The following is a 13,728-nucleotide window of genomic DNA, read 5'->3' as shown; positions in this document are numbered from 1 at the left end:
GTTGCCCTTATGTTGCTCTCGACAGGATTACACAACAGCTGAAATCATGGGAATCATGCTAAATCTGTTCGCGCTGGAACTGTATGAAATCTGGCAGCGACTAAAGAAAGCAGCCGAGCAGTAAATCAATAAGTGACAGACTTTAGGATAATCTCTCAGATGATCATGTGGTTGCAGCACAATAACAACGTGTACAGCTAGCTTGGCCTAGCTTACTGCCACACATTACACAACCAGACATGTGGGTATCAATCAACATCCTGTCTCGCTTTCGCACTCTTCTCCAAGGTAGCCTGTAAAATATGGTGCTGTGTTGTTAATCTGAGCCCGCGTGCGTGCCTTTGCGTCATAAATCAGTCTGCTCGCATAACAGTCATAAGGAAGCTCATCACCGGCTGCGTCGAATGGCTGCATGTCACAGAGTTTGTGGAGATGCCTCTCCCTCACCTCTTTTTCCTCCCTCTGTCATCCTTTCATCTCCTTTTTCTCCCTCACTCCATCTCCTTCCTCCAGGCCCTCCTCATCCTCCCGCTCTTTAATTCCCATCCTCCATTTTTCCTCCCAGAGCACAAGTAGGAATGCAGTGGAGGGGAAAGCCACCAAAACTCAGTTTATTCACCTTTTGATGTGTGAAATTGAGTTTTCCCTCTTTTAACATATTTTTTTTCCCAGTGCGATATTAATCTTAGGGTTATAGTTTGCATTCATGCTATCACAGTGATGTAAGCTATACTAAAAAAGAGCAATGATTTTATTTGAAAATGATATTGTTTGCTTACCTTTTAGTAACTGCAGATTGGAGATAGTTCACCCATACTTTTGTTCACCATTACATCACAATTCACACATTCTCATCACGTATTCCGACTTGTGCACCTTCCTTCCTTTCCTGCGAATATTTGTAAACACAAATGCAAAAGGTGCTCATTTGAGTCAATGGAAATCCTCTCAAAAGTATGAGGAAAAGACAATGCAACCTAACAAGGCATGGCTAAAAAATCAGCAAGACATTTGTAAAGAATTACAAGAAAATTAACTGAAATCTGATGAAAATAAAAAAATACATGAATACATTTATCTACAATTCTACAATTCTACAATTTCATTTAGCAGACGCTTTTATCCAAAGCGACGTGCAACACAAGCAAGAATTTAGACTTAAAATTTATGTTCTATTATGTTTATGTTCTGTAACATAGTCTTTGTTTTCCTGACTATATGTATTTTGTATTTTTTTTTTTACTATGTAAAAAGATTTTTTAAATTTTTTTTCTTATCACCTTTTACTAATTTCTCAAAATGTATGGGACATTTCTTGGTCATTGCCCCACCCCCAACCCGCCCATATTCGTTAAAGAAATCAAATCAAATTTGCCTCCATTTCAAAGGGTTAAATAGCTTGTGAAAGGCATTTGAATGCTGTGCAAATAAACTGATGTTGATCCAGGTTGCAAAGGGTTAATTACAAGTTACACAAAAGAAAATACGGAAAAGAAAAGGTTATTTCCACATAACAATGCACTTGAACAGATGAGGGCTGTGAGCCACATGAAAATAGTGTTAATATTAAGCGAACGGCTGACAAAATAGCCGCGCACAAATTACCCCGGCTCCTGTGGGTCATTTTCACCTGTAGTGCTGTGCTGCCAATTAAATTAATAGGATAACTCAAGTGGTGCAAGAGGAAGTGTGGAAATCAGCAGGGAGCTGTGAAATGAACTGAAAACAAAGAAGCAGTAGAGTTTCCTATTCCCCTCCCTCGTTCTCGCTCCTCCCGACTGCCGATTAGACTCATCACATCATAGTTTTAATTACTGTTATTCAAAGTTCACGTCAGCACATTCGCACAAACACGCAAAAAAACTGCTCGGCTCAAATCTGCCTGATTACGGCGTCTGAAAATGTTTAACTAAGCTGAATGTTGCAAGCTCTAGTTGTAAACCACCCGTCTCTCCCCTTCACTGCTCACAGTTTATTTCCTGGGCGCTGCCCCTTTCAATCAGTGTCTACAGCCCAACAGTGGTTCCCTCCTGAATACGGCCTCTAGTATTAGATTTCATTTAGATCTCATTTACAACACAGATGGAATGGTGCTAGCAGCTCCCCGTGCAGCCATGTGATTACTGATGGCTTTCAGAGGGAGGATACTCATTTACCAACCCTGTTGGCTCAGGTTACTGCATCTGACGATCAGCTCCGGCCATTAGTGGAGAAAATCAGAAGCTCTTTCTTTAATGGGGTTTATTGTAGCAATTAGCACTCCTTTAAGCGACAGTGTGCTCGGGTTACTCTGCCAGCATCATCAGGTTGAGCATCAGCAGGCAGAACACAGCAAAAAACTGCATGTCGCCGACGTTTCGATAACATCTGTACAAACAGTTGTATTACGCACTTGAGTTTGTATGAAAAATATCCCCTATAAAGGTCAGGCAATCATTTATGTACATTAAGGTGCAAAAGTCTTAGGCCACCTCTGATTTATTGTTTTAGCAAAGTTGTAATAAGGAAATATTTATGTATTCCTATATATGTATATTTATTTATCATGATACAAATAGAGCATACAGAGAACATGTACAAACACCCTATAAGTCCAAACCAAACGGCTTCTTCAGACTGAAGTCAGTATTTAGTGTGACCTCTTGAACAGACCAAGTCCAAGTTTTCTTAAATAATGTTCAGGTTTACCAGAAGTTTTAAGTAACTGACGTCGCTTTAGGCTGATGCTATGGAACGGAGGGTTTGTCATTTGGCAGCTTTGGTTCCTCTGTCCCTCCCTCCCTCGCCTCCTCTGCTTGCATCTCCCATGGGCGGGACTGAGATGCAAGGACGGAAAGCGAGTGAGGGGAGCGAGGAGATACATTAGTATGATGAAATGCACCCGTAGTCGCAGTTTCAAGCTTCCTTTTTAGCTTTTAACCACCAGGTAGAGGTATCAGCAGCTAATTGATACCAGGTGTGCCTGCTGATTGCTCAGGTGCATCAATTAGACTGATGGTGTCACAGCCCTTAATTGCTTCTGGGATTAAAAATCAACACTCAATGCTCTCAACAACATGCAATCAATTTCAGTTCCTTAGAGGCATTTAAACCACTGTTTAAGGAATATTTACATCTGCTACTTGCAAATGCTTCTTCTTCTATCCTCGACTTTATGTTTATGTGGGACATGACTTGGCAAATATTTTTACAATGCAAAAATGTCACAATATGCATCATGAGGCTGAAATCTATTGGATTGCACAATCAACTCAACAAAGACACTTCTCAAATGGTGCTCAGTCTTGTTATTTACACACAGCCTAACGCCAGAGGGTGCAGTTAAATTACATATATGAGCACTGTGAACTGCCAGAGGTGAGAAAATGGTTACATTTTCTTTAAAAAAAAGTATTTGATTGGTCTGAAACCTTTTTTTTCTATTACAAACAGGCAATCATTGTTCTTCCAAACAAGTTTAGTTATTTGCTGTTTTTCTTACACTGGCACTCCGCTCATTTTATGGTCAATTTATCAGTCACAAAGAGTACTTCTCAGTGTCTAAAAATAGTTGTGTATTGTCTTCTATGGCTCTGCAAAACCTTTGTTAAGTTTTGAGTTGAATGAAGTGGGTATTAACCAGTCAGGGAGGATCTAATAAAAGATGCTTTTCTATCAGTTGTGTCTGTGGAGTTTCAGACGACTGCAAAGACCCTTTAATGAGGACGTTCTGATCCGGGCACGCCACAAATTATAACTTCTACGATTACCGCATAGATGAGTCAACACATCTCTGACAACTACAATTAAAGATAATTATTTTCATAAAGCATACATTACAAGACTCATGAATTATGTGCCAATATATGGGGGGGGGGAGGGGACTGCTTTTCAAAAAATACATGAAATATTGTGTTTGGAGTACAAAATGTGCATATTTCATATAATGTTTAATAAAATGTATCATTATCTTGTACGCCAAATTAAAATTCAAGAATATTTTATGACAGACAAATCACACACACACACACACACACACACACACACACACACACACACACACAATCAGAGACTAAGATATCTCCTTGTTCTTGTCAACATGACACTCAAATTCATAGATGCCTCTAGGTGTCTGAGCTTCCTAATTATCAGGCGGATGTTGCCTACTTCTCTGCTCCAAATGACACACACACACACACACGGTAATCACACACATGGTAATAACACACAGCTTCCTTGTGTGAGCTGCTGTTTAGCACGGCAACATGTCAGAAGGTCATAAGGCACGTCACATGCTGCACGAACATCGCGCCAAAAACACGCGCCAATAATTACGTGTTTATCTGTGACAGACAGTTAGTGAGAGACAGTGCGTGTGTGTTTGTGTGTGTGTAGATGTGTAATGAGGCGATTAGTAGAGCCACACTTTAGAACCAGTTTTGCGAGATGCTCCACAGTCTGCTGTTTGCGTCTTCAAAACCACACTGCTCTGTCAGTCAGCGCCCGAAGTAACAGCGTCCCGACCCCTCGGCTCCATGCTCGGTTACAGAGCGGTCAAAGCATTTAACCTGAGCTCCACTGCTGCATAGACCTCATTAGATCGGCCAGCAGAGCATACCAGAAGAGGCCATCTCTAAAACCAGGTGTCAGTTAGTCATTACTCTGCTGTCTGACCCACAGAGCAGCTGGAAACATTCTGGAGCTAGATATGGCGCCGCGTGGAAACACTGAGAATATCCCCACTTCACTTTCGATGCCATTGGAGCATTAACACAATAGCTCCTAATCAGCATCAGCCGTCCCCTGTACAGACAGAAAATTGTGCTTCTGTCTGGTCTCCAGTCTCATTAATCAAATGACTACAGAGGGTGTGTCTGGCCGCACGTGTGTCTCATAAGTGTAGGCGCGCAGCCAACTGTCTGGTGTTTTTGTACATTGATGAGACATCAACACTCAGCGTGTAGCCTGCAACAAAAGACTGCAAACTATTTTTGGACATCACCAGGTGTACTTGCAGGGGGATTGGGGGGGGGGTTACAGTATATACACTGCGTACTGGTGTGAAAGAATGCAAGTGTGCAACTGGGAATTATTAGAACAATAAGAGCTGTCTGAAAGCAGCTGCAGCTCAGTTATAATCAAGTGGATTTACTGGTATTTAAAGGGATAGTTCACTCTAAATCAAAAACATGCATATTTGTTTTCTTACCTGATGTGCTATTTATCAGTCTAGATTGTTTTGGTGTGGGTTGCAGAGTGTTGGAGATATCTGCCGTAGAGATGTCTGCCTTCTCTTATTATAATGGAACTAGATGGCACTCTGCTTGTCGTGCTCAAAGTGCCAAAATAATACATTTTTCACCCGGTTACTCAAGATAATAGTAAGCAGTTTTAAGTAGAAACTACTTGCCACCTGCATCACCGTGCACAAAAAAATTGTGCCACTAAGTCAGAGATTTATGCTGCGTTTTATTGCAATTCAAAAGTCAATAAATCCATGTGGGTTTTTCCGACTCCAATCTAAATGTGTTCCAGTGCATCTGCTTGGGAAAACATGGATGCCTGCAGCAAACTCATGTTTGTTTTGTTAGCCTCTGAACATCAGAAGCATGTAAACAACTGAACACGCATCATTGCAAGTTTGTATGATCATGAATGCCGTGCGAGGTGACAATGTGCATTCTACAAGAGGTGTTTAAGTGGCAAAGCAGGCAGACATGCACTATAAGTCCGACAGTACTAATCACAGACACCCCATCTCCCATAGAAAGACATTTTTAGGATCAGTAGACTACATGCAGATTCACTGATATAGGTGGCTAACAGAGACAGGAGGAGTAGGCTAGTAGGTTAGTAGGCTACTACATGCTCATTAAGAGTTCTATTAAACACAAATGAAACTGAATTGAAATGGAAATGCCATAACAAAGTTATAGCATATTTCACAGCACAAACATTATAAAAAGTAAAAATTGACACGATTTGGAAGGAGTTTCCGATTTGGAATCCTGACTTCAATGGCCATTTCATTGCACTTTTCTGACTTGGAGGTCGTTTTTTTACAGCAGCACTCGATGCTCTCAACAACATGCAATCAACTTCAGCTCCATCGATGCTTTAAACCACTGTTTTTTTCAGGTTTATATCTGCTACTTGCAAATGCTTCCTTTTCTTTTGTTTCATTCTCGCCTTCATGCTCATTAGGGATGTTAAAGTGTAGGACTTAGAACAATACTTCACAGTGCAAAAATGTGACTATGCATCGCGGGGCTTAAACAATGGACTGCTGCAGTATTGAATGAATTACAGTATATACAGTGTGTCTGTGTGCAAGTCTGAGAGTGTGTGACTGGGAATGTGTCATTTTATTAGAACAATAAAAGCTCTCTGATAACAGCTGCAGCAGTCTGCCATGCAAGCGCTGCTGTGTTGTCTATTTTGCAGACTTTTAACATTTAGTGGGAGTGCCACTCTGCTCTAAGCTGCCTTTTTTTAGTCATAAAAAAAGTGTTTCAGTCAAAGCTGTGCTGTGTAAGCAGATTATAGCTCAATTAGAAGCACAGATAAACTTATCTTTTTTCCCCTTGTTTCCCTTTCAAGTTTATCAAGTGCAGAAAAAGCCTCTGCTAGCGTTGTAATGAGATGATATAAAGACATCACTCTCCCTCATTCTCTGCTCTTTCTCTCTCTTTCCAGATGAATTTAACCCCTTTGTTCCCAAGCTGGAGAAGAGCGTCAGCGGAAGCAGCCCATCCAGGGATCGCCTTCTTCTCACCGTGACGATGCTCCTTCTGGCCGCTCTCTTCATCTCCTAGCAACGGCCATCCCATCAGCGTCACCATGCCAACTAGCCTTGGGAGGGTGTACAGTATCAGCGGGTGGGAGAGTTGAGGAAAGGGGGAGTCAGGAGGAGAGGAGAGTTACAACACCACAAATAGAGCAGAAGGCAAAGAGGAGTAAGAAATGAGAGTTTTCAAGCATCACAGTGTGTGTGTGTGTGTGTGTGTGTGTGTGTGTGTGTGTGTTTGTACAGCTGTCTGTCTGAGTGTGGTTTTAGTGGAGTTGAAAGACCTTCAGGCTCTCGGTGACACAGACTGAACCGTATGTTCCATTAAAGTCAGCCTGTGCATACAGATGCAGGTGTGGTAGACTGTGTGTGTGTGTGTGTGTGTGTGTGTGTGTGTGTGTGTGTGTGTGTGTGTGTGTGTGTGTGTGTGTGTGTGTGTGTGTGTGTGTGTGTGTGTGTGTGTGTGTGTCTGTCTGTCTGTCTGTCTGAACAGGCCACAGGTTGAGCTTGTTGAATCATGCACACCACACAAAGCATTTATACAACAGGAGAGGCGGGGCTGAAATCCAAGTAAAAAAAAACAAAACAACAGAAGAAAAAGCATCAAATCCATCCACCCAATTGAAAACCATTTGGAGACTTTCCCCTGGATCTGATTGGCTGAAACACTTCCTTAGGGCTAGTTGCCATAGTTTCTTGCAACAAGAATTAAACTGAACTCAAATGAACTGAATCAGATAGATCTCATCAGAACTGAACTGAAATTGCCTTTTTTTTTGTTTTGGTTGTTGTTGTTATTGTTGTTGATGATCTTGATTCTGGGAACTTGTCCCAGTCCAAGGAGGGATCCAGCTGACAAACTGGTCCTGTGTAGGAGACTAGTCAAAGTAGCTGATAGTTCATAAACACACCCTGGGACTCAAGACGTTTTAGTTGTCATCTCCACTCTGTCTGCTGTGTCATCCTGCGTTCACCATCAGCACGTCTAATGAAGGCAACAGGGCTGGACGGGGTCGGGGGGGAAATACAGAGCATTTAAACACTGAATCACTTAACGAAAAAAAGGGGGATTTACTGTAGATGTGCCACAGAAACCGCAAGGATTTGTTGATGTTCTAAGTTGCTGTGTTACTTTTCTGTCCCGTCTTTGAGGTACTCAGTTAGTCCTCCGTCATCTCTGAGGTTAAGAAGCACACGATGGCTACGGAGCAGCCATGGATACACTCAGCAATACTGCCCTCCTCCCAGCCGACTGCAGGCCGTTTGGAGGAGAGCATGAAGAGGAGGAGGCACCAAGGACAGTCACTCACACAAGCATCTTCGACCAGGTCCAGTCTCGGATAATAAGAAGATAAGAAGATCGGTGTCGGTGTAGCAGCCTGCTCCACCAATCTCATCTCTGTAAACCCATTCGTCAGATGCCACATGTAAACGGTTTTTCTGTTAATGTACGAGTGTTTGTATGACAGAAAAACATATGTGTGAGTGTGCCACGTGTGTGTGTGTTTGAGAGTGAAAGAGACTATTTTAAAGGGATATGTCATATTTTTTTAAGTGGGGTTGTTTGGGGTACTTGTTCATTGTTAGTGTATGACTTATTGTAGATAAAGGTCTGGGATGGCCCAGTTTGGAGAAGCAAGCTGGAGTCCGACACAGAAGCTATACAATGTACTGCTGTGGACTGGGGCAGCGGCAAAACATATTTAAGCCACCTTTAAAAGAAATCAGAGAGTATTTTCTAAGCTTTACCTTTTGGTCAGACAGCCCGTTCCTACAGGAAAGCAGTTAACAGCTTCAGTTTTCATCTATGCTCTGTCAAAAGCACCAGACTCCACTGACAAAACATCATTTTAGCACACTGCACATAGATGCTGCTGGTCTACCACTGCTTCAAAAAGTTAGCCTGTGTTTTTCTGTGACTTTGCTGAATCTGAATTAACCCTTTTAAATGCCAATGTCACACAATAACTCAAACAAACTAACTGATCAAGGCAGCGTCAGACCAGCAGAGCTTGTGTTTAGCAATTTTAAATCGCTGTTTTTCTCAGTGGAGTCTGGCTTTGAAGCGAGCAATTACACAACCTCATTTTCCAATTGGAAATCACTGCCTGACACAAACAAAAGCAGAGGAAATACTCTCAATTTAGTGTACACTTAAACTAGTATTGATTTATTTTTTTTAGGTGGCTAAAATGTGTTTTGTTGCAGTTCAGCAGTTCATTTCTTAGCTTCCATGTCAGACTCCAGACTGCTTTTCCAAACTGGCTGCGTGTTGACCGACATCCGACATGTATGTAATATACTGTCAATGGATAAATATCTCATACAACCCCACCTCCAAAAAACCTGAACTGTCCCTTTAAATGGTACTAACAGCCTGAAAATACATCCACATACTGTACATCTTATAAGTATGAAAATGCAAAATAATAAAAAAAAAAATCAATATACAAACTAAAGCAACAAGTAATACATACAAACCAAGTGCTTTGGTGGGGAGGTACGGCAATTCAAAACTCAAACAACTGTACCAGTCGGTTGCTTCAGAATAGCGTTTCCATAGCAACTAGCACCTTATTCACCATGGTTACCCCCACCCTGCCAACGATGGACTCTAGTAGGGCATGGCTTATAGTAGCTGATAACAATGATGAAGGTGAAAATGATTATAATGATAATGACGATGATGGTGATGGAGCCGACAGCTGTCTGCCAGGGTCACGCAGCGGCTCACCCACCAGCACGTGAGGCGTTCAAGTACTCGTGTAAATGTCAAAACGGACAAAAGAATGGAATAACAATGTCTTGAAATTTGCCAAGGTGAAATGTGACATAAGCATTTTTACAAACTTGAAGCTCAGTTTCCTTGTGGTAGTTTTTTTTTTTAGTTTTTTTTTTTTCTTTTTTTTTAATTATTATTGGTGTATTTTTTGTTTTCTTGAGGGGGACGACAGGGGTTTAAAAGTTGGAGAATTGGGTGGGTTGAGCCATATGTAAACTTGGGCTGCACTCTGTGGGTCTCTTACTCAAAGGTTAAGTTAGTACAATATCCATAGAGATCTATATAGTCAAATTAAATATATATATATATAGTCGCTGTGGTTCCTGTACCATTTGGCTTGTGACTCTTTTAAAGGACACTTCACCAAATTCTACACAGTAGGATGAGTTTACTCATAGCAGGAATTATTATTCAGATAATTGTAAAATATCTCCTGTGGCTTTGGAGGCAGCTTTTTTATGATGTCATGAGGGTTAGTTTGGTTTGGGGTCAGTGACCAGTACAATCATGGGATGATTATCCTCAAAATTTGTTTATACTAGCAGAAGAAGCCATGGTGCAGGCCTGGTGTAGTTTATCGGTCCCACCAGTATTTTGTGACGTCGCGATTGCAGCAATTGATGCAAACGCTTGTGCTAACCTGGCAGGGAGAGCTGGAGGAGAGCAGCTAACAGAGACAACCACTCTGCGCTTAATCAAACTGCAGCAGCAGCAGCAGATCGTCGGCAATCGGCAAAACTCAAATAGACACTAATTCTGTTGTCAGGAAAATGTTAACGGAAAAGTAGGTGGCTGGGCGACAGTGGTAAACACTGACATACTGTCAAACATGTAAGTTGGATCGGATTTGGCTGCTCAATATGAATATTCACAGATTCATCTTATTCTCTGTACAAAGTTTTCAAGTTTAACAGGCCTCGCAGGGCGTTCAGTGTGACAGTGGCAATTAGGTCATATAGTAAAACAGCTTATGGCGATAACTACGGATCAGGAATGTGCAACTTTTTTTGCTGACACTAGATGTCAACAAAAGCCAAAGACTATCGTATTAACTCGCAGTGAGGTCACTTCTTCACCTTACAGTGCGGTTTCTGTCCCCCTCTGTGCCGCTGCAGCATGTCCGCAACTGCAAAGAGTAGCATGAAAGTCAGGAGAACTCGTGAACAAAATATCCCCAGATTTTTGTTGCAACCCCTTGGTGGGGGGGTCTAGTCCACCAGGTTGGGAACCACAGATATATATAGGATTTCATTCAAATGCAGTTATTTTTATACATCATTGTGCTCGTAGTTTGGGAATAATGTGGGTGTTTTTCCCCAGAGTGTGTCAGTTTGCCAGATAATCTTCTGACAGTGAAAGCGCACATTTTTGAATTCATAAATGCTCTTGTCACCCAAACAAGGATCTTGTCGGTTGAAACATTTTACCAGTGTGTGAATCAACCCAGGTGTATATATGGCTCTTGGTGGGAGGGCGATGTAGGAGGGGTTTGGGGTCCTAGTGTGGAGCGGGAGGGTTGAAGAGCTGTGCGAGAGGGTAAATCACTCTTCAAGAAGTTGCACTTAAGAACTTAGACACGAGAGCAAGAAAGCGTGTGTGTGTGTCTGAATGTGTGTGTGTGTCAGGGAAAGTAAGAATCAGAGCTCATTTCTGTTAATCACTTCATGTCTGTGTGCAGGAGCTTTAGGGTGAGATGCTGTCTGTGTGTGTGTGTGTGTGTGTGTGTGTGTGTGTGTGTGTGTGTGTGTGTGCGGGTGAGCGAGTGAGCAACAGTCTCTTTGTTTCTGCTCTTCCCATGTGCGTATGAGCGAGCGAATGTGTGACCGATTGTTGTCTGGCAAAACAAAAAAAAGCATTTAATAGTGTTGGAAACAACAATTACAATCATGTTTACCTTCGACTGGAATGACTTTAAATGAACTTGAAAATAAACTGTAAACTGAACAAACCATAACAGAGGTTATAACAATGATCATGATAACAAAATAATAAGCTTACAAATCTTACTTTTAACAAGATGTGTGTTCGGCTCTTTATTTTCCCTTTTCTAATCCCCCCCGCCCTCCCTGCTCTCTCTGTCTTTGAGGATCTGAAAAAACAGGGAACAAGCGTGGAGCTAATCCAAGACAACAGATGGAGGGGGTTGCAGGAAAGGTTTTACCTGGTATATTCATTTCTCTGTAGATAATGTTGTTTGGGAGCTCACAGATGTGATTTTCCATATCAAAGTTGGTGTGGCGACGCTCTCCCTCAGCAGTAATACCTTTACACGCTCCGATTAGGAGAGATAAGCGCTTCAATCAGCAGCCCAACATTTGAATGACAATGGGAGAGGCCAGCAGTGTGTACCTGTATGTCTGGACCAGCTGATGGAGGGATAAAGCTGCCACTGATGTCAGAGCACAGCCGGGCTCTCTGTCTGTGATCTTATGCAACAGGTCTTTGTCATATGGGAGATATTCTCGACTGAGTGACAGGAGATCACGAGGAAGAAGATGGACAGATAGAGGTCAGCACCCGGGTAGGTGTGGTAGTGAGAAGATGTGAAAGACAGAAGTTTGTTGATGAAAGATGAGTGTTCACACACAATAATCTGAAGTGTGGGAACAAAGTGATTCTCGACACACAGTCCAGTTTTTGAATATGTAATACTCAACCTGTGTAGGCTTGAAAGGTGGCTTTTAAAAGGCTGAACTTAATTTTCACATTGAACCATTCCTGCAACATAGGCCACTTCTCTGATGACTGTACAAATGGTTCCAGCCTAGATCTGAAACTATTAATGAATCAAACTTATGATTGTCATAAAGTTAACCAGAAACTTTTTTTGTTAATCTATTAAAAACTTTGTTTTGTAAGATCCAGATCGAGAGATAACGATCCCTCGATCTGGATCGATATATTGATTCGATGATCAACGATGCAATTTGATCAATCATATCATCATTTTTAGGATGCGCCTTGATTTTAAAATTCTGTGTTACCAGGCAGATAATGGCGAGCACAAGAGAAATACAATGAGGATAATGCATAAAGTTGGACTGGAATAAATAAACAGCATGGGAATATTTTGGCTTCGGGAGAAAGCTCAATTTCTCAGTTTCTCAGTTTTTCAGCCAAATTTCTCAATTTCTCAGTTTTGAGATCAATAAAGTATATCTATCTATCTATCTAAGTATGAGTCAACAGGCGAAGCAGGTGCGGTACGTAATGACGTCATGGGATTTACTACGACGCACGTTCCTTGAAAGCGTCTCGCTCGTTAGCTTTTCGCAGCAACATTAGCTGCTCTGTTTCAACAAATTTAGGCTAAAAACAACATACATGCAGATTAAAATTCAACGCTGCTGTCGGGAGATGCGGTGACTTTAACCAGCGGTGAGTGAGAAAAATAAAATAACAACATGTAAATTGTTAAGCTAAACTTCATTAGCGGCTAGGCTAATTTATGCAACGTTAAGAGCTGAAGCTAATACTGTGTGACGAGCATAAACAACTGTTGTTTTGTCTGTGAGCCTTGATAGTTATTATTTAGCCGAATTTTACGCTGTTGTTAAATGGTCTTGTTTTTTGGGTTGTTGGTAGAAGTTTGCCTTTAGGGCTTTGAGTCATTTAGTACTGAAATTTTATTAAAAACATAATGGTTTGGGTTCAAATTAAGACATTTCTTCCTGCTTCCTGGCAGAAAGCCCTAAAAGTTAACTTTTCCCACGAGCTTTTTTGTGAGATACTGGTGTCAGTTTTAAGTAAATTTAACTGCACTTTACTGGTAACCATTATTTACAATTATCTATGTGATGTTTTTATGTTTTATGGCCAAAAACAAACAAACAAACAAACAAAATTAAGGGGCTGCAGCTTCTTCTGTAACAGATTGTGTTAAATGGGCATGATATCATTGCATATCGATCGCAGGCTCCTAAATCAAACCAAAATCATATCGTGGCAGATTTGTGATAGTGGAAAATAGTGTATCATTGTCCAAAGAAATCGATAATATTGCATTGTGATAAAACTGGTGATTTACACCCCTAATATAACATCCCACTCCCTCTTGACTTCAGCCATTTGTTTGCTCTCCTCGCTTTTGTTTCTCTTCTTGTGCACTGAGCTGAACTGCCCGTCAGAGTAATTCTCTCACCGACAGACTCTACTGGCTCTGATGTCAATCAAACCTGTT

At 41.4% G+C, this 13,728-nt stretch overlaps 1 protein-coding gene across 1 annotated transcript in view; it reads left to right on the top strand.

Annotated features, from left to right (window-relative positions):
- The window catches only part of efna3b (ephrin-A3b), a 72,781-nt gene extending 65,657 nt beyond the window's left edge, over positions 1 to 7,124 (top strand). The window contains exon 6 of the mRNA XM_042490685.1: positions 6,676 to 7,124. Coding sequence (XP_042346619.1) covers positions 6,676 to 6,794 — 119 coding nt within the window. The 3' untranslated portion in view covers positions 6,795 to 7,124. The remainder of the gene's footprint in view (positions 1 to 6,675) is intronic.
- Positions 7,125 to 13,728: the final 6,604 nt, after the last annotated feature.

Source organism: Plectropomus leopardus, chromosome 7 (assembly GCF_008729295.1).
Source record: "Plectropomus leopardus isolate mb chromosome 7, YSFRI_Pleo_2.0, whole genome shotgun sequence".
Classification (NCBI taxonomy): Eukaryota; Metazoa; Chordata; class Actinopteri; order Perciformes; family Serranidae; genus Plectropomus; species Plectropomus leopardus.
This window is presented reverse-complemented; position numbering and strand designations above follow the sequence as displayed.